This window comes from Ictidomys tridecemlineatus, chromosome 10, assembly GCF_052094955.1.
Source record: "Ictidomys tridecemlineatus isolate mIctTri1 chromosome 10, mIctTri1.hap1, whole genome shotgun sequence".
Taxonomy (NCBI): Eukaryota; Metazoa; Chordata; class Mammalia; order Rodentia; family Sciuridae; genus Ictidomys; species Ictidomys tridecemlineatus.
In genome coordinates this window covers 114943756-114966318 of record NC_135486.1, presented here as the reverse complement: position 1 = coordinate 114966318, position 22563 = coordinate 114943756, and the positions used below count along the sequence as shown (strand labels likewise).

At 36.5% G+C, this 22563-nt stretch overlaps 1 protein-coding gene and 1 long non-coding RNA gene across 3 annotated transcripts in view; one reads left to right on the top strand and one right to left on the bottom strand.

The window, feature by feature from the left end:
• The window catches only part of LOC144367661 (uncharacterized), a 75119-nt gene that overhangs the window by 20889 nt on the left and 31667 nt on the right, over nucleotides 1-22563 (top strand). Inside the window, exon 3 of one of the 2 annotated variants that reach the window (XR_013427189.1) lies at nucleotides 20928-20989. This is a non-coding gene — a long non-coding RNA (uncharacterized LOC144367661). Of the gene's footprint in view, nucleotides 1-6447; nucleotides 7684-20927; nucleotides 20990-22563 lie in introns of those variants that run through there. The other variant, XR_013427188.1, reaches the window with a different exon arrangement.
• The window catches only part of LOC144367640 (cytochrome P450 3A21-like), a 94895-nt gene that overhangs the window by 43102 nt on the left and 29230 nt on the right, over nucleotides 1-22563 (bottom strand). Inside the window, exons 11-14 of the mRNA XM_078024755.1 lie at nucleotides 22384-22544; nucleotides 20802-21028; nucleotides 18292-18454; nucleotides 17576-17656 (exon numbers count right to left, since the gene is read on the bottom strand). Of these exons, the coding sequence (XP_077880881.1) occupies nucleotides 17576-17656; nucleotides 18292-18454; nucleotides 20802-21028; nucleotides 22384-22544 (632 nt within the window). The remainder of the gene's footprint in view (nucleotides 1-17575; nucleotides 17657-18291; nucleotides 18455-20801; nucleotides 21029-22383; nucleotides 22545-22563) is intronic.

The window sequence follows — 22563 nt, the reverse complement described above, 5'->3', positions numbered from 1 at the left end:
TTTTTAAAAATGAAACATAAATTACATCTACACATATATTACAGTAGATGGGGTAGAGAGAGAAGATGGGAGGGGAAGGGAGGGGGGAGAGTAGAAGATAGGAAAGGTAGCAGATTACAACAATTACTAATAGGGCATTATGTAAAAATGTGGATGTGTAACCGATGTGATTCTGCAATCAGTATTTGGGGTAAAAATGGGAGTTCATAACCCACTTGAATCTAATGTATGAAATATGATATGTCAAGAGCTTTGAATTGTTTAGAACATCCAATAAAAAAAATTTAAATTATTTGTGTCGAACAGGGGATGTGGCTCAAGTGGTAACGTGCACACCTGGAATAAGCGGAGCGCTGGGTTTTATCCTCAGCACCACATAAAAATAAAATAACAATATTGTCTCCACCAAAATCCTCAAAATAAATATTTAAAAATTCTCTCTCTCTCTCTCTCTCTCTCTCTCTCTCTCTCTCTCTCTCTCTCTTAAAAAAATTTGTGCTATCATAAAAACAAGGTTACTATAAATTAAAAGTCCCAACAGGTATAATTCTACATACAAGGAGTCAAGAGGTTTCAACAACATTTCAATTAAAGACCATAAATAACAAATATTTCATCTTATTAAAATAGATTAATTTACCTAAATTCAGGAATGTATAAGAGTTATTTCAAGGTATAAACAGAAAGAAGGATCAATGGATTAAAAATTATTAAAATGTTCTAATATAAAAATATATTTAGTAAAAATCTAATAAGTTTTTTAAAATAAGCTAATGTTTCATATGTATGTCACATTCCGCTAGCTAACATTCATACAGAGTCAGAAAACAATATATGTAAACTTTATAAAATAATATCTTAAAAGAGAGACAAAAATCAGCTTTAGAACCATTTAAAAAATGGTTCCAGGTAAAAAGTCTTTATGTAGTAAAGTATAATTTTAATACATCTAAGTAAACAACAAAAGGGTTAATTAAGTAATATAAAGGTCTAAAAATAAAAGATAAATATTAAAAGGTTTATATGTTAATAAGTTGGTGATATATGTAACACAAATAGTTAAAACTATTCAACGTATTTCCCTACAGACAAATATTAATGTGCTGATATATTTATATGCTAAAATGACAAAACCTTCTAAAAATATTAATTACTTTGTGTCTGTGAATTTTATCCCCTACAAAAAATAATCTTGGTTAAACAGCAACGTTTATTTTAAAGTATTGTTCTACATTACACAGTCTAGATTTTTCTTTAAAAGATAACCTTGGTTAATATAAAAACATTGATAAAAGTGTGGTACATTACTCTTCTTTACAGATTTAATGTGTTTATGTCTTTCAGGTATGCAAGGCTTTAAGGTAAAAGGTTAAAGGAACATTTTATCAAGTTGGTATTCTCCAAACTAGAATTGTCTGTAATGGTAATTTAAACTTATAAGGATAATAGATTTTATTGGGGTTTTATTTATATTATTTGATGTTTTGTAACCAAGCCTTATGTTACCTTTTACACTGGGATATAAAAATTTAAAGGTATTTTAAGAGATAATGAGAGCCTAATCTGTTTAAATGTTAATATTATAAAAGATTTTTGCCACATTTCCACATAAAAGAAAGAGCGCTCAGCCTTTTTTGAATTAATGTTTCAGATGTATGTCATATTGTGCTAGCTAACATTCATACAGAGTCAGAAAGCAATATATGTAAACTTTATAAAATAATATCTAAAGGAGAGACAAAGATCAGCTTTAGAGCTAAAACACTTTACCTAACCCTTGTGAAGAGCCCTGCCTTACTTGAGATAAGGCGCTGCCTCCCACATTACAGCATGTCAAAATAACTTCAAAGTAGGCCAGATTTCAGTTAATTTAGAGTTATATTCAAAGATTGATTTTATTAAAAAGATTACTATGATCTCAAATAAAAATATATAATTCAGCCAAGGTTCAAAATTATATACAAGCTAGATATGATTTACTATTGTTAATTTCAATTTCTATTTTCATTATAACTAAAAAAAGTGACCATGACACTGAGAACAACCAAGAGACCTTTATTGTGGCAGTGTCTGATTAATAGGGAACAAAAGAGAAAGAGAGAGAGAGAAAGAAAAGTTGGAGAGAGAGAGAGAGAGAGAGAGAGAGAGAGAGAACAAAGGGTATGAGAGAGGGAAAGAAAGAGAAAGAGAATGAGAGGGAGAATGAAAGAGAGCAAAAGTGAGATAAGAATGAGAAAACAAGAGAGGGGTACCTGGCAAGAGAGAGATTTTATAGTCAAAATCTAATGGGCTCTCTGGATCTACAACCTGCCTTGTTGGCATACAGTGATTGTATCACTGTAGTTGCTAAGGGTGTCATCTTCTGCCTTCAGGCAGACCAGCCAGGGGTCAGATGTGAGTTTCCATTATACCAGATGGGTGAAAGTCGAGTGTTCAACCTTGAGTGGGGTTGAGTGTTTAGACTTGAGGCAAACAAGCAAAGCTAACATTTGTTCAGCCTGCTCCGCAACTAACAATAACTGATGCCTGTTAATGTGTTATAGAAGTAAAATTTTATGAACACACAACCTAAGCTAATTTGAGATGTTAAGCCATCATCTGTAGACAGATAATAATTAAAAGGGATTAAACTAACTGAAAAGGGGCTAAAGTTATGGCTCAGCAGTACAGTGTTTGCCTTGCATGAGTGAGTCACTGGGTTCAATCCTCAACATTAAATAAGTTAATAAATAAAATAAAGATATTGTGTTATGTAAAAAAAATTAACTCAAAAGTTATAAACATTAAAGGTAAAACAGAATATTCTCAGTATAAGACTGATAAAACTGAGTTGCTGGATGTTAAAAGTCAAACTTAAAAATTAAAGTTAAAATAAAGGGGCCAAGAAAACCAATATTTGGCTCTTGCCCTCTGAGTCAGCCTGAACCCAGGACAGGGGGAAGAGCTTTGCAACTCTGGGCCTCATAACCTCCTGATAAGGGAGATTAATGAGACCACTGAAGAACAGAGAGCCAATGAGTGTACATGCTGCAAAAGAGGAAGATCATTACAAAGGGGAGACATGCCTGATGCTTCCAAGGAAAGCCACATGGTCAGCAAGACCTTGAACCATCCTAATGCAGATAGCACTAGCAGAGCTGAAATGCTGCTCACAAGTTCCCCAAGAGTGTCCTCCAAGGAAACTCAGCTGACTCTTACCAATAGATAGGAAAAAGGTCAGTTTGACCAGGTTGGTCTTAAACACCTAGCAAAAGCAGTTAAAAACCAAAGCACAGCCATTCCTGGGCATTTAAAATAAATAACACTTATTTTAATGTAACATAAAATGTACACTTGTGTTAACACTCCCCAAAATAAGTAAGACTGGAGGCAACAAAAGAAAAATTCTTAGGCAAGAATGCCTGATGATAAAAATTGCCAGAGTCAGCAGTTTTTTGTCAGTTTAAGGCCTACATATTTTCCTAACCTCATACACAAGTAGACTTAATCAGTGTTTGCTAGTATTATTATCTTCCCCTAAGTAACAAAGAAATCACTACTGAATGTAGAGGTCATGCCAATAAAGATATTTTACAAAAATAAGATGACATTATCTAACTTAAATAAATGTTGTGTCTACATTTCTGACAATTCTGACAATGTTAAAGATTTATGTCCAGAAAAAAAGGGCCTTATTAGGCTTTGTTAGGCCTTGTTATGGGAACAATTTCTCAGGTCTTCTGCCTCCTGGTAAACAATTATTAATTTCTATCATTTTCATAATATTCATGAAAAGATTTCAGATGCTACAACTGCTATTTTGCATTAATTTTATTTACAGTATTTATGTCTTTTGTTTCTCTCATAGAAGTGCACACCCCCAGGTGAATTTACAATCTGTTCTTCCTGAACCAGATTTTTACCATGGGCTCCTTGACGCTCTCAGTTTCTACAAAGGGACTCCAAACTGCTTCCCCACTGCACATTGGTCCCTCTCAGCTCGAAGCAGTAAGAACAGTCATCGCCCTTTTACTTTATAGCAGCAGTAGGTCCCTAATATTAGAGAAAAAATTATGGTCAGTATAGATATTCGCCAATATGTCTAGCTCAGGAAGATGTACCTGGGGAACTACCCTCATGATCACCCTGTATGATCTCCCAGAAAGAGACACTTGCTTCCACAACCCAAATTATAAGTGGGACAACTCCCCGTTCACCAAAAATTGTGCTTCCCGGTCCCACTTCAAACTCCTTGCCTAAATCTCAAAACTGTCAATAACTCGGAAATATGTAACCTACTATATTGATGGAGAAAAAGGAAAAGAACCTGGGCTTATTAAAAGGCCAGGGCCCACTGATTTATCAACATAGACAGGCTGCCCCCATTTTAGTTCCTCTCCTGGCTGGTATGGGAATAGCTGGATCAGTATACTGCTTTGGGAACTGCAGCTCTTATCACAGGCTCTAAAAATTTTAAGTCCCTCAGCCATCGAATAGATTTAGGAGAACTAAAATTTTAAGTCCCTCAGCCATCGAATAGATTTAGAAGAACTAAAAATGTCAGTCTCCAAACTAGAATTTTTACTAGACTCTCTGACAGAAATGGTATTACAAACAGATGGGGTCTAGATCATCTCTTTATAAAACAAGTAGGATTTTGTATGGCCCTAGGAAAAATGTGTTGTTTTATGCAAACCATTCTGGGAAAATAAAAAACAGTTTTGTGCTAGTGAGAAAGAAACACAAAACATAAGAAGCTTCAGACAATTAGTTCCAAAACTATTTCTCATGGTCTCTTTGGCTCACTACCATCATCTCAGCCATAGTTGGACCCATAGTCCTTCTCCTGATTGGGACTACTATAGGGCTCTGCATATTACACAAGAGTGTAGGTGAGGTTTGACTTATGGTCCTGCAAGCCTAGTATGGTCCCTTAGACACAGAAGGATGAAAAAGAAACTGAGGCCTAATGATGTGCAAGTTTTACATCAAACCTACTAAAACCAGTGGGAATGTGATAGTAAAAGCAAATGTGACTCCATTTTGGTTTGTGACTCAATTCTGTAAAACAACCATGAGAAGTAGAAGGATCATGACTAGGTCAAGATGTTCTTTTCCTTTTGCTATCTAAACCTTTAAGAACATGGAACTACCTGGTGGGGCATTGTTTCTGTAACTAGGGTAACTGGGCTCTGTTTATGTAAATGGGGTGACTGGACTCACTGTTATTGGTTAGGCTTCCTGTCACTTGACTGCACTCTCCTGCTTCTGTAACCTGGCTTGTGTGCATTGGCTAGACCCCCAAACTTCCTTTTTGTTGTTTTCAGGCTTATAAGAAGCACCCTTGAAATTGTTCAGGGCTGATGGGGGGAACAGCTTTAAGTTCTGGTCAGTGGCCACTAGTGCACTTCAATAAAGGCTGGGTTCAATTATATGTGACGGGTATGAAAGTTAGTTTATAAAACCATTGGACAAAGCTTTAACTATAACAGTACAATAAAACTAAATTACATCACTTCTAGATGGTATAGATTCATTCATTCATGCTGGAGTGTGGAGGGAAATTAAAAAGAAAAGCCCAATTGGGTTTGGGGTGTTTGTCAGGTTGCTAGTAGATTTTATGTTGGGGGTAAACAAGTCTCTTTACTGATGCTAATCTCCCAGAGAGAGGAAAGATAATAAAAAAAGAAAAGAATAAAACTTCTTAAAATTTCTGTCTGGTATTTTCTGTTCGAGATGCTCATCATTTAGACATTTCTGTGAATTTCAGGGTGGGAGAATTGAGATTTAGGAGGGAAGAATGTGCTAGGAGAGGTTCACAGAAAAGAGGGAATTGTTCAGTCAGCCTCCCAGGGAATCTGAGGGGCTATGGTGCATTGTACAAATGGTTCTACAGCCAGGAGGGCACAGGAATCACCATATGAACAGGTACAGTCCTCCAGAATATTTTTAGCAGAAAACCCAGAAGATGAAGAGACAAAACCCAAGGAACCTGGTTTTCCCCAGAATTCCCAAAGCTTGAAAGAGTGAGGTTCCCACTGCATGTGATAAGAACTTATGCATTAGGTGTATCTGTTGAATTCTGGTTCATCACTCTACGTGTAAACTCAGAGCCAATCAGATAATCCCTGGGAATACACTTCACCATGAATCCCCAAACCCTAGTAAAATAGATTTCAGGACAGGGAGAAGCTCAAGCAGTTTGCCTAAGATCAATAGAAAATTCTTAAGTGTTCATAGCAATTTCAATTCCATCATCTATTTTGATCTTCCAAATAGTTCAGGAAAACAGTAACCTGATTAGGCCACCAACTCCAGGCTTCTGGAGGACAAAATGCTGGACAGTGACTCACAGATAGTAAGCATAAGGCTGATAGCCAGGAGGACCCGGGTCTCTATGGAAGAATTTGGGGTAAGGTTCTTCACCACTTTCCTTCATCAGTTTTGAATTCTGTATTTTTCTTACAGTTATATGGGCTGCCTTTGAAGAACTATGCCTGCAGAGTGTCCCTTCTGTGACAAGCTACGATTCATTGAGGCCAGTTTTTGTGCTGGGTAAAGGAGGTGGGGCCAGGGATGAATCCAGTGGAAAGGCCACTTTTGCATCTCCTGGAATTGAAAGGGTCAAGTGTCCTCTTTGCAATTGGCAAAGAATCATGCACTCTCCTACTCTGACCTTTGTTTGAAAACAGGGACTTAAAGATACTGCCTTGGGTAAAGACATTGACTCTGGGGCCTGCAGCTGTACAATGAATAACTAAAAGCAGGATAAAGCTTGGCATTCTTCCTTCATTCAGTATCCTTTACTAACTTAATATTTGTGACTGCTCAGCTCTGCACATAGACATGTTAATAATTTAAGGAGTGCTCATATAAAAACTAGCAATAGATTACAAATTTATCTAATCTATCTTATACACCTTGAAGATTGAATCAAGATTGAAGGAAAATTCAACTATCATCTTTTTTAAAAATATTATTTTTAGTTGTAGATGAACAAAACACCTTTGTTTAATTCATTTATTTCTATGCAGTGCTGAGGGTCAAATCCAGTGCCTCACACATGACAGTCAAGTGATCTCCCACTGAGCCACAACCCCAACCCCTCAAGTGTCATCTTTTACAGTATCTTGTTTCATAACCCCAGGGTGGTTCCCAGAAGTCTTTAGTCATTGTTTATTACCTTCCAGGAAAGGCAGAGCCTTATAGACAGATAAACACAGGAGTTTATTCCCTCCACAGGAGCAATCATCTCATGGGACCTACACTTCCCCTTTTAGGATTCCAAGTCTGGTAGAAAAACATCCTGAACAATAAATAAAATTTATTCCTTTCAAGTGATAAGGACTTCTCAGGAGCCACCTAACAGTGCTAGAAGTGAGGTAGTGATCCTTTAGACCTCAGTTTGGACAAGACTGCTTAACAATGCATACCTCTTCCACACTGTCCCAATTCTGCTTCTATTTAAACCTTCAGGTCATGCCAGCACCCAGAAAACATGACTAAAAACATGGATCCCCTTGTCTTTCTGGTGTGGCTGCACTGACTAAAGTTCTTTTCTTGATTTTTGCAATTACTTTTTGGATTTAGGGGGCTGGGCGAGTGGCCAGACCTGGATTTTGTACCTGGAATGGGACTCCATAATTCTTTCAATTCTTATTTTGTGTAAAATCAATAAACCACTGTGTAATCAATAATGCCAAAGGTTATGTGATATTATGAGAAATCCAACTGAAGCCACTGGGATTAATCTCCTTATATGTTCCTGGAACCTAGCTGTTTTTCTTTTTGCTGTTGTTGTTGTTGTTATTGTTGTTGTTGTTGTTATTGTTATAAGTGGACACAATATCATTATTTTATTTTCCTGTGATGCTGAGGATCAGACCCAGTGTCTCACACATGGTAGATGAGCGTTCTACCTCTGAACACAGCCCCAGTCCCATAGCTGCTGTATGTACAAATCATGAGATCTTTGTCAACACAAGCTCCATCCATATATCTTTGCCCACACAGGTTCCTCTGCCTAGAATATTTTTGTGCCTCATAAAAGACCCCTGCTGAGCCTCCAAAAGCCAGCTCTTATAGCACCTATTTTGGTAGAGTCTTTCCTTACTAATCTCAAAGAATAGGACAACTTATTCCTTGTCTGTTCTCCTCAGGACTCTATAGGCTGAGGCAGGAAGATCATGAGTTCAAAACCAGCTTCAGAAATGCAGTGAACCCCTAAGCATCATATATATATATATATATATATATATATATATATATATATATATATATATATATATATATATATTAATGATAGTAGAAAGAACTGGTCATTACCCTGTGTGCATATATGGTTACATGACTGGTGTATGTCTGAATCATGTAAAACCAGAAGAATAAGAAGTTATACTCCATTTTTGTATAATGTCTCAAAATGCATTCTACTGACATGTATAACTAATTAGAACAAATAGTGAAGTGTTAGGGATATGGCTCATTGATTAAGCACCCCTGGATTCAATCCCCAGTACCAAAATAAATAAACAAATAAATAAAAATAAATGAATAAAGGCTGCATCTCAGTGGAGAATCACGTCTGGTTTAATTCCCAGTTCAAAACAAAACAAAAAAAATTTTCACAAACCAAGAAATGAACAAACCACCACCATCACCACCAGCAACAGCACTTATTCCTCTAAAGCAACTTCTGTGCTCTGCACACACTTCCATTGTTGTCTTCTCTACTCTTATAGCACATTGCTTGTTTCCACCAGTGTTTCCCTGAACCAGACATTGAGCTTCTCAAGGGCCCAGTCTGGGTATTATCCACTATTGTAGCCTGATATCCAGCAGAAGGTTTTACTCCTGGCATCAAGAAAAGTTACCTGAGTTGAATTGGGTGAGATTTTTGTGGTTGTGCATGATCCTTTATAGGGAGTCTTTGGTGACCACTTCATCTTCCTGCCTTGTTAATATACCAAGAAAAGTTGTCTCTGTGTCAGTCACCTTCACTGTACTTTCAGTCCGATCTGTATTAATTCTGTTGGGAAGATGGCCTCTCAAGGAGAGACGGGACATAGACAAGATGGAGCTGATGGTCCCACCAGTGTGTTTTCATGTTGCTGTGCAGTCCCTACAAGAATATTGCAGTAGACAGAAGTTACCCAAATTCTTGACAAAAGAGAGGTTCATGCTTTCTGGAAAGTCTGCATGTCCCAAACCAATGGATGTGAAAGGAAAGAAAAAGAAAACAGTGGCCTGCATGGACACATAGACTTCCAAACCCCTTGGTGCAATGCCAGAGCAGATACAAGGTCCAGGAACACCAAAATATGATTTGAGATTCTCCTTTGGGATGATAAGTCAGAATATATGGCCTCCTGATTTTTGGTGAATAGAGGATTAATTAAATGGGTGGACATCGAGTCTGGGCAGCTAAGAGAGGAACAGCTCTGTAACAGGTGTCATTACTACCTGTGAGCCCCCATCACTTTAGTAATGAAAGACATCCCCTGATTGTTTGGAAATAACACCAGTTTTTTATCTAATGTCACCATATGATGAACTATGTATCTAATTGGAACATTATCTAATATTCTGTGTCTACTTGGTCTGAGGCATTAAGGATTAAGTGATAAATCTTCAAAGTTCTTAAAAATCAACAGAAAGAGTAGAAATTTAAGCAGCAGAAGTAGGTCATTCTTCTTTTATCTGTTCTTAGTGTCAACCTTCTGTATAAACTTATAACCACCCCAGACAACTCTTCCCATCTCTCTGGTCTGTAAATCCCCAGGGATTCCTGACACTAGCCTGAAAATGTGAACTTCTCACTGGCAAAATATGATAAGATTTGAATGCATGTAAAACAACACTCATTCAACAAGGAAAGTTTGTTGTATCATTTTATAACTATAAACAATTTAATTAGTCCACCCAAACCCCAAAACATTTTTATTTTCTTTTGGAAACACATTCCTATGGAATCTATATGTTTCTATGTTATAAAAACATGTGTTTTTCTGAGATGATGTTATGACTAAATCCAATAGGACTTTCCACCTGCTCTACTTACATGAGGAACAGCTCACACATTAAAATGGACATAATGGAGTTTTACTCAGCCATAAAGAATAATGAAATTATGTCATCTGATAGGAAATGCGTGGAACCATATAACATCAGGATAAGTGAAATAAAACAGATTCAAACAGTCAAGTGTTGAATGTTTTCTGTCATATGCAGAAGCTATACCGAACTAAGAAATAAATAGGGGAGTGAAATCCCATGAAAGTGAAAGGGAGACCAGTTGGGCAGAGAAAGGGGATTGAGGGGAAGGGAGGAGGAATGGGAAAAAAAGAGAAAAAATAAAATTAAATTTACCAAATTATGCTATATCTATAAATGAATGTATTACATACATTGAATTTCACCTTTATATACATCTACAAACACTAATTTAAAAGCTATAAATAAATAGAACACCAATAGATTAAATGAAGTGGAACAGGGGGAAGGAGGAGAGGAGGGATAGGAGATGTACTGGGGACAAAAGTGAAGCAAACTATATTTTATGCTTGTATGATTACATCAAAACAAACCCCAATATTATATAGAACACACAAATAGAATCATCAATATCAATAGGCTAATCTGTGCTTAGGACTGAAATGTAATATGTACCAGGTCTGAACCAATGCATTGGACCATTCATTGATTGAATTATGTGTTTTTTTATGTCAAAATTTTCTGAGTTCTTTATTTATCCTAGATATTAATGCTCTATCAATGTGTATCTGGTTAAAAATTTGTTCTCAATCTATAGGCTCTCTATTCACCTCATTGATAAGAAGCTTTTCAATTTGAATTCATCCCATTTATTGATTTGTTATTTTTATTCTTGCACTATAAAAGTCTTATTAAGGAATTCAAGGCCTGATCCAACAGGATAAAGATTTGGACCTACTTTTTTGTCTATTAGGTGCAGTGTCTCTGGTTTAATTCCTAGGTCCTTGATCCACTTTGAGTTGAGTTTTGTGCATGGTGAGAGACAGGGGTTTAATTTCACTTTGTTGCATGTAGGTTTCCAGTTTCCCCTGCCCCATTTTTTGAAAACGCTATCTTTTCTGCAACATAATTTTTTGGCTCCTTTGTCTAGTATGAGATAACTGTATTTATGTGGGTTTGTCTCTGTGTCCTCTATTCTGTACCATTGGTGACAATACCATGCTGTTTTTGTTACTATTGCTCTGTAGTTTAGTTTAAGTTCTGGTATAATGATGCCACCTTTCTTTACTCTTCTTGGTAAAGTTTGTTTTATGTATTCTGGGTCTCTTATTTTTCCAGATGAGTTTCATGATTGCTTTTTCTATTTCTATGAAGAATGCCATTGGGATTTTGATTGGGATTGCATGAAATATGTATAGTGCTTTTGGCAGTATGATCATTTTGAAAATATTAATTCTGCCTGTTCAGGAGTATGGGAGGATCTTCCATCTTCTGAGGTTTTCTTCAATTTCTTTCTTTAGTGTTCTGTAGTTTTATTTTAGAGGTCTTTCACCTCTTTCATTAAGTTGATTCCCAAGTATTTTATTTTATTTATTTATTTTGAGGCTATTTTAATGGGATAATTTTTCTAGTTTCTCTTTCAGAGGATTTGTCACCAATGTAAAGAAATGCCTTTGATTTATGGGTGTTGATTTTACATCCTGCTACTTTGCTGAATTCATTTATTAGTTCTAGAAGTTTTCCAGTGGGATTTTTTGGATCTTCTAGGCATACAATCATGTTGTGGGAAAACAATGATAGTTTGAGTTCTTCTTTTCTTATCCATATCCATTTAATTTATTTCATCTGTCTAATTGCTCTGGCTAAATTTTCAAGAACTATGTTAAAGAGAAGTGGCAAAAGAAGGCTTCCCTGTCTTCTTCCAGTTTTTAGAGGGAATGCTTTCAATTTTTCTCCATTTAGAATGATGTTAGCCTGTGGCTTAGCATAGATAACTTTTACAGTATTGAAAGTTCCTGTTATCCCTAGTTTTTCTAGTGTTTTGAACATAGAGGAGTGATGTATTTTGTCTTTTCTGCATCTATTGAGATGATCATATGATTCTTTAAGTTTATTTATGTAATGAATTACGTTTTATAATTAATAAAGTCTATTGATGTAATGAATTACATTTATATTTATGTTGAACCAACCTTACATCCCTGGGATGAATCCTAATTCATAGTAGTTCACTATCTTTCTAATATGTTTTTGTATTTTATTTGCCAGAATTTTATTGAGAATTTTTGCATCTATGTTTATTAGAGATAGTGACCTGAAGTTTTCTTTCTTTGATGTGTCTTTGTGTGATTTTGGAATCAGGGTAATATTGGCATGATAGAATGAGTTTTCAAGTGCTCCCTCTTTTTCTATTTCATGAACTAGTTTGAGGAGTATTTGCATTAGTTCTTTGAAGGTCTTGTAGAACTCAGCTGTGTATCTGTCTGGTCCTGGGCTTTTCTTGGTTGGGAGGCTTCTGATGCTATCTTCTATATCATTCCTTGAAATTTATCTATTTAACTCATGAATATTATACTAATTCAGTCTGAGGAAATCATATGACCCTAGAAATTTGTCAATACCTTCGATATTTTCTATTTTACTGGAGTACAAATTTTCAAAATAGTTTCTAATTATCTTGTGAATTTCTGTAATGTTCATCATGATATTTCCTTTTTCATCACAGATGTTAGTAACTTGAGTTTACTCTCTTCCTTGTAATCATGGCTAAGGGTTTATTGATTTTATTTGTTTTTTCAAAGAACCAATTTTTTATTTTGTCAATTTTTTCAATTGTTTCTTTTGTTTCAGTTTTATTGATTTCATCTCTGATTTTAATTATTTCCTCTCTTCTACTGCTTTTGGTCTTGACTTGTTGTTCTTTTTTTGAGGGGGAGGCTTTCAGATGTAATTTTAGGGCACTTATTTGTAGACTTTTTCTTCTTTTAAGGAATGAACTCCATGCAATGAACTTTCCTCTTAGTATTGCCTTCATAGTGTCCCAGAGATTTCGATAGGTTGTGTCAGTGTTTCCATTTACCTCTAAGAATTTTTTAAATTATTTTAGATTTTTAGATTATTTTTGTAGTTGTACATGAACATCATGTCTTTATTTTACTTATTTTCATAAGCAGTTCTAAGGATCAAGCCCAGAGCCTCACACACGCTAGGCAAGCACTCTGCCACTGAGCCACAAACTCTAATAATTTTTAATCTCCTCTTTGATGTCTTTCACAACCCATTGTTCACTCAATAGCATAATATTTACTCTCTAGGTTTTAAAGTATCTTATATTTTTTATCTTATCATTGATTTCTAATTTTATTTCATTATAATCTCATAGAATGCAGGGTAGTATCTCTACTACTTTATATTTGCTAAGAGTTGCTTTGTGGCATAATATTTCAGGGAAGGATCTATGTTCTGCTAAGAAGAAAGTGTATTCACTCATTGGTGGATGAAATATTCTCTATATGTCTGTTAAGTCTTTATTGATTGTATTTTTGAGTTCTATAATTTGTTTGTTTAGTTTTTGTTTGGAAGGTCAATCCAGTGGCAAAGAGGCATGTTAAAGTCATAAAAATTACTGTATTGTGGTCTATTTGACTCTTGAATTTGAGAAGAGTTTGATTGATGAACATAGATGCTCTACTGCTTGGGGCATACATATTTATAATTTTTATGTCTTGTTGATGTATGGTTTCCTTAAGTAGTATGAAATTTTCTTTTTTATCCCTTTTGATTAACTTTGGCTTGAAGTCTATTTGATATGAGGGTAGAAACCCCTACTAGTTTCCACAGTCCATGTGAGTGTGTTTTTTCCCAACCTTTCACCTTTGGTCTGTGGATGCTTTTTCCTATGAGATGAGCCTCTTGAATGCAGCATATTGTTGGGTCTTTTTTTAAAATTCAACCTTCCACTCTATGTCTTTTGATTGGTGAGTTCAGGACATTAATATTGAGGGTTACTATTCAGACATGATTTGTATTCCCAGTCATTTTTGTATATTTTTGGTATTTAAATTGACTTGGTTTCTCTTTTGGCTGATTTTTCCTTTAGTGTAATAACTCCCTTTGCTGATTTTCATTGCTGTTTTTCATTTTCTTCTCATGGACTATTTTGCCAAGGATGTTCTGTAGTGCACTCTTTCTAGTTTTAAATTCTTTTAACTTATGTTTCTCATGGAAGGTTTTTATTTCATCATCAAATATAAAGCTTAATTTTGCTGAATATGATTCTTGGTTGGCATCCATTTCTTTCATAGCTTGGCATATATTTTTCCAGGATCTTCTAGCTTTCAGGGTCTAGATTGAAAAATCTGCAGAGATCGTAATTTGTTTTCCCTATATGTGATCTCATTCCTTTCTCTGTGGCTTTTAAGTTTTTTTCCTAACTCTGTATGCTTGACCTTTTCATTATAATGCATCTTGGTGTAGATTTGTTGTAATTTTGTACATTTGGTTTCCTCTAGGCCTCTTGTATTTGATTTTTCAATTTATTCTTCATACTTGGGAAATTTTCTGATATTATTTCATTGAAGAGATTGTGCATTCCTTTGATTTGAATCTTTGTGCCTTCCTCTATCCCAATAAATCTTAGATTTTATCTTTTGATGTTATCCCATAATTATTGGGTGTTCTGTTTATGGATTCTTACCATCTTCACTGTGTGCTCAACTTTACTTTCAAGATTGTATATTTTCTCTTCATTATCTGACATTCTATCTTCCAAGTGATCTAATCTGATGTTTATGCTTTCTCTTAGGTTTCTGTTTGTTTGTTGATTGTTTCCTTGATTTCTGACTTTATTTCCAGAATCCCTCTTTCTTGAAGTACTCTTTTGCTACCTGTATTAGCCCCCTTATCTCTTTGTTGGTGTGATCAATGGTTTTCTGTATTTTTTCAATTAGATCATCCTTTACTTTGTAGGTCATTTTAATTATATATATTCTTAATTCCTTCTCTGACATTTCTTCAACTGCACTGTCCATGAATTCTATTATTGTAGTATCTTGGTGTGTTTGGAGCAATTTTCTCCCTTGTTTTTTCATGTTGGCTATGTTTCTTCCTTTCTTGAAGTGCAAATCTGAGTTATTACAGTTTCTACCCTATAATCTTATAGTTTCCCTGAAGATTACTTGTACCTCACCTTTGTTTTGGACTTCTGGCCCCCAGCCAATGACCCATGATAATGCTACTGCAACTAAATGTGGTGGTGGCAATAGTGGAGATAACTCAAGATAGCTGTGGGACTGAGTCAAGATGGATGCAACTACTTTCAGAGATGGGGCTAAAAAGTGGGCCTAACAGTGGCTTTGGGCTGCCTGTTCTGAGATGCAGCTCCCTCCAAGCCCTACCTGTTCTCCTAAGGTGGAGACTACAGCATGGGGAGGGATATGGCAATGCTTATAGGGGCTCAAGATGGATATGGGGTAGGCCTGAGTTCTGTTGTAGGTCTGCCAGTCAGCTGGGTGGACCTGGGATTTCTTCTACCCTTTTTTGAATGTTTTCTTGCATTTTGCACAAAAAGGTGGTAAAGGCTCACCTTGGGCTTTTCCTGAATTTTAACCTTGAATCAGCCTTTTGTCTAACCAGCCCTGCTTCCTATAGTGAAATATGTTTTTTTTATTCTAGGATCTGATCACCAAGACTGATCCGCTGGTCTTTGCTATTAAAATGTCACTGTTACCCAGTCCCATTTGTGCAGACAAGTATGAATTTAGTTTTCTACATTCAAACACACACACACACACTCTCTCTCTCTCTCTCTCTCTCTCTCTCTCTCTCTCTCTCTTTCTCTCTCTTACACACACACACACACACACACACACACATACACACACACACACACACACACACACACACACACACTTTTCTCTGTTTTTCTATCTGGAAAAGCATGAATTCACAGTGATACACTTTATTTCAGTCCTACTTTACAGGTCTCATCCCGATTTTCTTTCCTGAACCAGAGAGTCATTTCACCAACATTTCCTATGAAAACTGGATTTCATTGTCCTTCATGTATTTACTTATTTAAACAATCTCTCTTTATACAACTAAATTCCATTGATCCTATTCTAACCCCACAAGCCCTCCTTAGCTCACCTGAGTGTTCTTTACCCTATTTAATCAATGAGTGTTGGGGGCTGCAATCAAGTTAAGATGGCGCCTGGCAGTTTGCCAGAAGGAGTGGTTTGTGAGGCAACGCCACCAATCCATTAAGATGGTGGGGATTCCTTATTGGCGGATTGCTGTATCTAGATGATGCTAATTGAGTCAAGCTGTGTGTAATCAGTTAGGTATATATACCTCTGCTGTTCAACAATAAAGCAGTTCCCGCTACCTTGGGTTCCCGCTACCTTGAGTTCCCCCGCAAATGAGTGTTTATGATGGGGCATCCCTCTGCTTGGAGCCCATCTCAGGTTGCTTGGGCTCCCATACTCAGGCAGGCTGTCCCTTCTGAGAACACCTTCCCAATTGTATCTCATATCTGACTTGAAGCCACCATTATTCCCTCCTCCACCACAAAGTGTGCCCTCACAATGCTGGACCACATCTAATGGCATTAGGAGTGAATTATTCAAGAAGGGAAGGGGATGTAGAGGGAAGGAAGAGAAGGGACAAGACAGAAGATGGAAAAATCCTGTGTAGCTCCTGATACCAGTTGAATCTGAGGAGCAGTGCTATAGAAACAATTGACTATCAACCACTTTCTAATTCAATGCTCCTTCTGCTTGTTATCAACTTAGGAGTTGGAGATGGACTACAAATATGTTTCTTGCTTTCCAGAATCAACAAGGGAGATAGGATGGAAGTATGAAATCTAAGCTAGAGATATAGTAATAACTATCTCAGTAAAGTGTTACAAATTTTGTGCTTCAAAAATGACAGAAGGCCACTATGAATATTCTTTTCCAGCAATGGGGAAACTCACAGTGGATTAACTCTATCTTACTATTTAATTTGAATTTCTGAAAAAGCTCCATGTATTCACTGATTGTGATGATCAAAAGATTGAATTTTGACTTTCACTGATTCAGTACTATATATCCCCTTAAATGGGCATAGAGGCTTCAGATAAACTTCTATAAGGATATGTTTATTGACTTTCTCATTATAAAACTTATCATAATATATTTCAAAGAACACATCATATATCAATGTCACTACAGAAGCCACCACAATCACCTTCATTTTCATTAAAAATTATTGAAAAATTTGGTGATAATTGTTGATTCTCTAATTAGAGCTCAGGAGGAGCTGCCAGTATTAACTGGAAGTGAGAGAAGAGAGCCCATTAGACCCAGAAAGGGTGAGTCTTCGTGTGTGGCACTGAAGTGGGCACCTCCTTTCCATCAGAAAATACATAATACGTTGCACAGACCCTGAGCAAGGTCAGCAAAGGTCCAGCATCTCTTATCATTCATCAATTGAGGAATATAGAGTCTATCTTCATTTTGAGTTTTCTTCACAAAATACATTTTTGTTCTATGATGTCCTGGGTCCCAGGCTCTGAGGACAACAATGCACAAATCCTTAGGGAAATTCAGGCTCCACTTATTATCCCATCTCTGCACACAGCCTTCAGAATAATGGGTTTTTCAGATTGAAGAAGTCCTTGATCGGCTAACTTCAGGGGAATCTGTAATGTATAGACAAGCACATGGTGAAGCAATGAATGAAACACCAGGAACCAAAGCATCAAAGTCAAGAAGATACATTAAGCCCAGTAATGCTCCACAAACAACAAAAAAAAAACTACTTTTAGTATCATGTTCTTTGAATTCGTCCTACTCATTCCCTAAGGTGTGTCATGATTGGATAGTAAAATTATTCATTTATCTGAAAAATTATTTCTTAAACATTTATCCTGTATAAGGCCTGAGAAAAGGAAGTTCTGTAAGTTCTAGTGAGGAGAGCTTCACTCAAATATCAGAACCATGTGGTCACCACACCTCATGACTGTGCACAGGGTCTCTCCAGGAGACTTGGAGCTGAATTTACACTGTGCTCAAGTTCACAGTCCACACGTACACATGGCACACTATTCTGCATTGAGTCCGTATGTTTTTTATACACTTTGGTCTTCATAAAGCCATAGATTTAGAGCCCCCATGGTGAAGAACTCTAAATCTCAAAGATGGTACAAAAGAGACTCACTGGACTATAGATGTAAGAATTAAATGATGAATGAGCATATAGTTTTCTGTGACTTGGCCCCCTTTGTTTGGAAAAACATCTTCAAATAAAACATTGTATATATGAAAAGCTACTGACCTGTGTTTCCTTACAAGTTTGGAAGGAGAAGGTCTGTATTACTTTGACAAGAGCAAGTTTTGTGTTCATGAGAGCAAACCTCATGCCAATGCAGTTTCGGGGTCCATTTCCAAAGGGCATGTACACATAAAGATTGATGCTGTCCTTGTTATTCTTACTGAACCTTGTCCCACAATAGATGAAAAATCAACAAAATATTAAAACCTAAACAGTTACTTATTTCAGTTTGTGCCTTAGACACCTCCAAGCAATGGTGTAAAAGATGATTTCTGGGCTGGTCATTGAAATCCAGCTGTAGTTTTGCTATGAGAATTGTTAAGCTATGGAGTTTTTCCACCTTTCTATTCCTTAGCCTATAGAAGTTTTTTCACCTTTCTCCCCCTTAGCCTATAGGATCTTTCAGTCTTTTTGAGATGAGATGAATGCTGTTTCAAAGGAAATCATGGTAAATTAAGACAGTAAAGAAAACAAAACACACATAAAATTCAAGGAGTATAAGAGTGAATACATAAAATGAAATGAGATAGTGGTTATGTCAGTTATGGCACATGCTTTAAAATTTGAAAACACACACACACACACACACACATGCATACACACAGAATAATGTGCCATATCTGAGGAAAATTAGTTTTAGCATCGGAATAAACAAAGTCCTGGGTGTTGAAGGCTCTTATAAAAATAATGGGGAAATATGTGTATAGCCTATGCACATCCTGAAATATATTTTAAGTCATCTCTGGATTGCTTATAATAAGTACTAATATTTAAATACTATATAAATACTTATTGTTTTAGACTGTTTAGGGGAAACTGACAAGAAAAGTTTATACGTTAGTTGAAATTATAGATGGAAAAACCATACATAAGGCTGAGCACAGCACATGCCTGTAATCCCAGCAACTTGGGAGACAGCAAAATCCCAAGTTCAAAGCCAGCTTCAGCAATTTAGTGAGGCCCTAAACAACTCAGTGAAACCCTGTCTATAATAAAATACAAAATAGGGCTACTGATGTGGCTCGGTGCTCAAACACCCATGAGTTCAATTCCTGGTACCATTCAAAAAAAATCATACATGCAGAGGTTGAATGTATATATTATCAGGTTCAAGCAAAAATAAAATATGATACAATCTACTTTAGCAAAAATATCTATCTATACATAGAAATATGTTTATGAGAACATGATCATATTATTAATTCATGGTTATTTAAAGACTTTAACAAACTAAAAAGTTTCTTCTCAGCAAAAGAAACATTTTGTGAGGTGAATAAAGAGCCTACAGCTTGGGAGCAAATTTTTACCCCTCCCGCATTAGATAGAACATCAGTCTCTAGAGTATATAAAGAACTCAAAAGCAAAGCACCAAAAAAACAAATAACCCAATCAATAAATTGGCCAAGAACCTTAACAGACACTTCTCAGAAGATGACATACAATCAATCAACAAATATATGAAAAAATGCTCATCATCTCTAGCAATTAGAGAAATGCAAATCAAAACTATTGTAAGATATCATCTCACTCCAGTCAGAATGGCAGCTATTATGATGACAACAATAAGTGTTGGCAAGGATGTGGGGGGAAAAGTACACTCATACATTGCTGGTGGGACTGTAAATTGGTGCAGCCAATTTGGAAAGCAGTATGGAGATTCCTTGGAAATCTGGGAATGGAACCACCATTTGACCAAGCTATCCCTCTTCTTGGTTTATACCTAAAAGACTTAAAAACAGCATGCTACAGAGACATAGCCACATCGATGTTTATAGCAGCACAATTCACAATAGCTAAACTGTGGAGCCAACCTAGATGCCCTTTGGTTGATGAATGGATTAAAAAATGTGGCATATATACACAATGGAATTTTACTCAACATTAAAAGAGAATAAAATCATGGCATTTGCTGGTAAATGGATGGTGTTGGAGAAGATAATGCTAAGTTAAGTTAGCCAGTTCCAAGAAAAACAAATGCTGAATGTTTTCTCTGATATAAGGAGGCTGATTTGTAGTGGGGTAGGGAGGGGGAGCATGGGAAGAATAGATAAACTCTAGATAGAGCAGAGGGGTGGAAGGGAAATGGAGGGGCAGGAGATTAGCAAGGATGATGGAATGTGATGAACATTATTATCCAAAGTACAGGCATGAAGACATGAATTGATGTCAACATACTTTATATACAAACAGAGATATGAGAACTTGTTTTTATATATGTGTACTAAGAATTGTAATGCATTTCGTTGTCATTTATTTTTTTAAAAATCAATTTAAAAAATTTTTAAAAAGAATTTAGGATAGTGAATGGACATAGCATTTGTTTTGTTCCTTGTCACAAATTTATATCATTTTGCAAGAAAGTGTTATATTTATAACAGGAAAACTGCTTAAAGTACAAAGACATATATGAAAATAATTACATAGCTACCTGTATGTCATCTATGATAAGAAATACAAGGACATGCTTGGACAACCCTAGCCCAGGGTGGTTCCCTTTCCCAGAGTTCCTGTACCTTTCAGGGCAGAACTCCTCAGGCTCTGGCCAGTGCAGTGGGTCTCGATGAAGAACATAGCTTGATATCATCACCACTGTCCCCTTCCTAATGGGCACTCCATTGATTTCAACATCTTTCTTACAGATCCTCTCAATTCTGCAAGCAATTGCGTACAACCTGAGAGTTTCATTCACCACCATGTCCAGGTACTCCTTCTGTAACACAGTATCATAGATAGCAGGTGCCTGAAGAGAAAAAAAGAGACTTTTGGAAATTTATGTTTAGAACTAACTTTAAACACAATCTATGTAGTTTTATTAAAGTGTTAGGAAGTCCCAAGAATAACACAATGGAGAAGGAGAGTAGTGCTTACAATTGACTAAGCATTGTAATAAAAATCATGTCCATTTGGCAACCATGTCCATGGCCCATTGAGAAGTGCAGAGTAGTTATGTACATAAGAGACCTTTGGGACAATCCCAAATTCAGTGTATAATATCCTCAGTATCATCATGTACTACTTTTCCTCATGCAAGGAAAAGTAACTAATAGAATATGACAATTACACTCAGGCAAAATATGTGAAAATCACTGTTACCTTTCTCTAGAAAAGTCACATGTCTATTTCAAGAAAATAGAAAAGAGGAAATAACCAATTATATATCAATTTTTCTTGAATAATCCTGCTTTGAGTATATATATATATATGTGTGTGTGTGTGTGTGTGTGTGTGTGTGTGTGTGTGTCTGTAAAACTTAAAGATAACACTACATCATGGAAAAAATATTAGGAGAAACTGGTAACTTCCATTCCAGTACCACCAAAAGAAGTCTAAGTTTGGATGGCACCATGTCACACAATTTCAGTTCCAGAGAACATTCTAAGGAGGACAGGAAGCCACTCTCAGCCCCACCCTCTGTTGCTGGACCAGTCTCCTGGTTGTTCTTCAGGGATTCATTGTGAGCTCTGAAGAAGAGGCTTTGTGCCCACTTCAGTCCAAACCAGCCATGCCAGCCCCAGAGACCAGGTGTCTTCATATCCAATAGACTCCCTGCTTAGGCAGAGGTGTAAGGATAGTAGGTACAACTTGTGACTAATGCCTGGTGTGTCATTGGAGAGGATACAAGGTAGAAGTAAAGAATTTGGCTCAGGAGCCAGAAAACCTGACTCATCCCCTGACTGCTTCTCTCAAATACATGACTAGAGTGTGAAGATGTGTGGAGCAGAGCAGAGTTGTCCTGCTTATCAAGCCCAGACTCACTCAGCAGATAGCCAGGCAGGAGCTCATGCCACAACTCAGCAGAGCCAATGATCTGGACACTTGAGTGACACATGCTTACACTTCCTGGGTGTCATCATGGTAACTGGTAATGGATACAACTGAAACTACACTCTTTTAAAAATTCCTTGTAGTTTTGGGAATAGCATTTTCCCCAAAATACTGTTTTCTCCTTCATTTGTCTCTTCAAATTCTTTAAAAATAGAGGTGGTGAAAAGAATCAGTGACTATATTTTGGACAAAGCCTCCTAGGAAGTGAAAAGGCGGCAGTCTTGTTGAGGCTCAACCTCTCTCCTCCCTCTCCAGATACCATCTTCTCACCTTATTGGGCAAAGCCGAATCAATCTCCTGCTGCAGTTTGGTCTGGACATCAGGATGGGTGGCCAGTTCATACAAAATGAAGGAAAGAGCACTGCTAGTGGTCTCATAGTCAGCAAAAATGAAGATAATTGATTGGGCCACAAGCTCCAGATCAGATAGGGCTAATGGAAGAGGAAACAC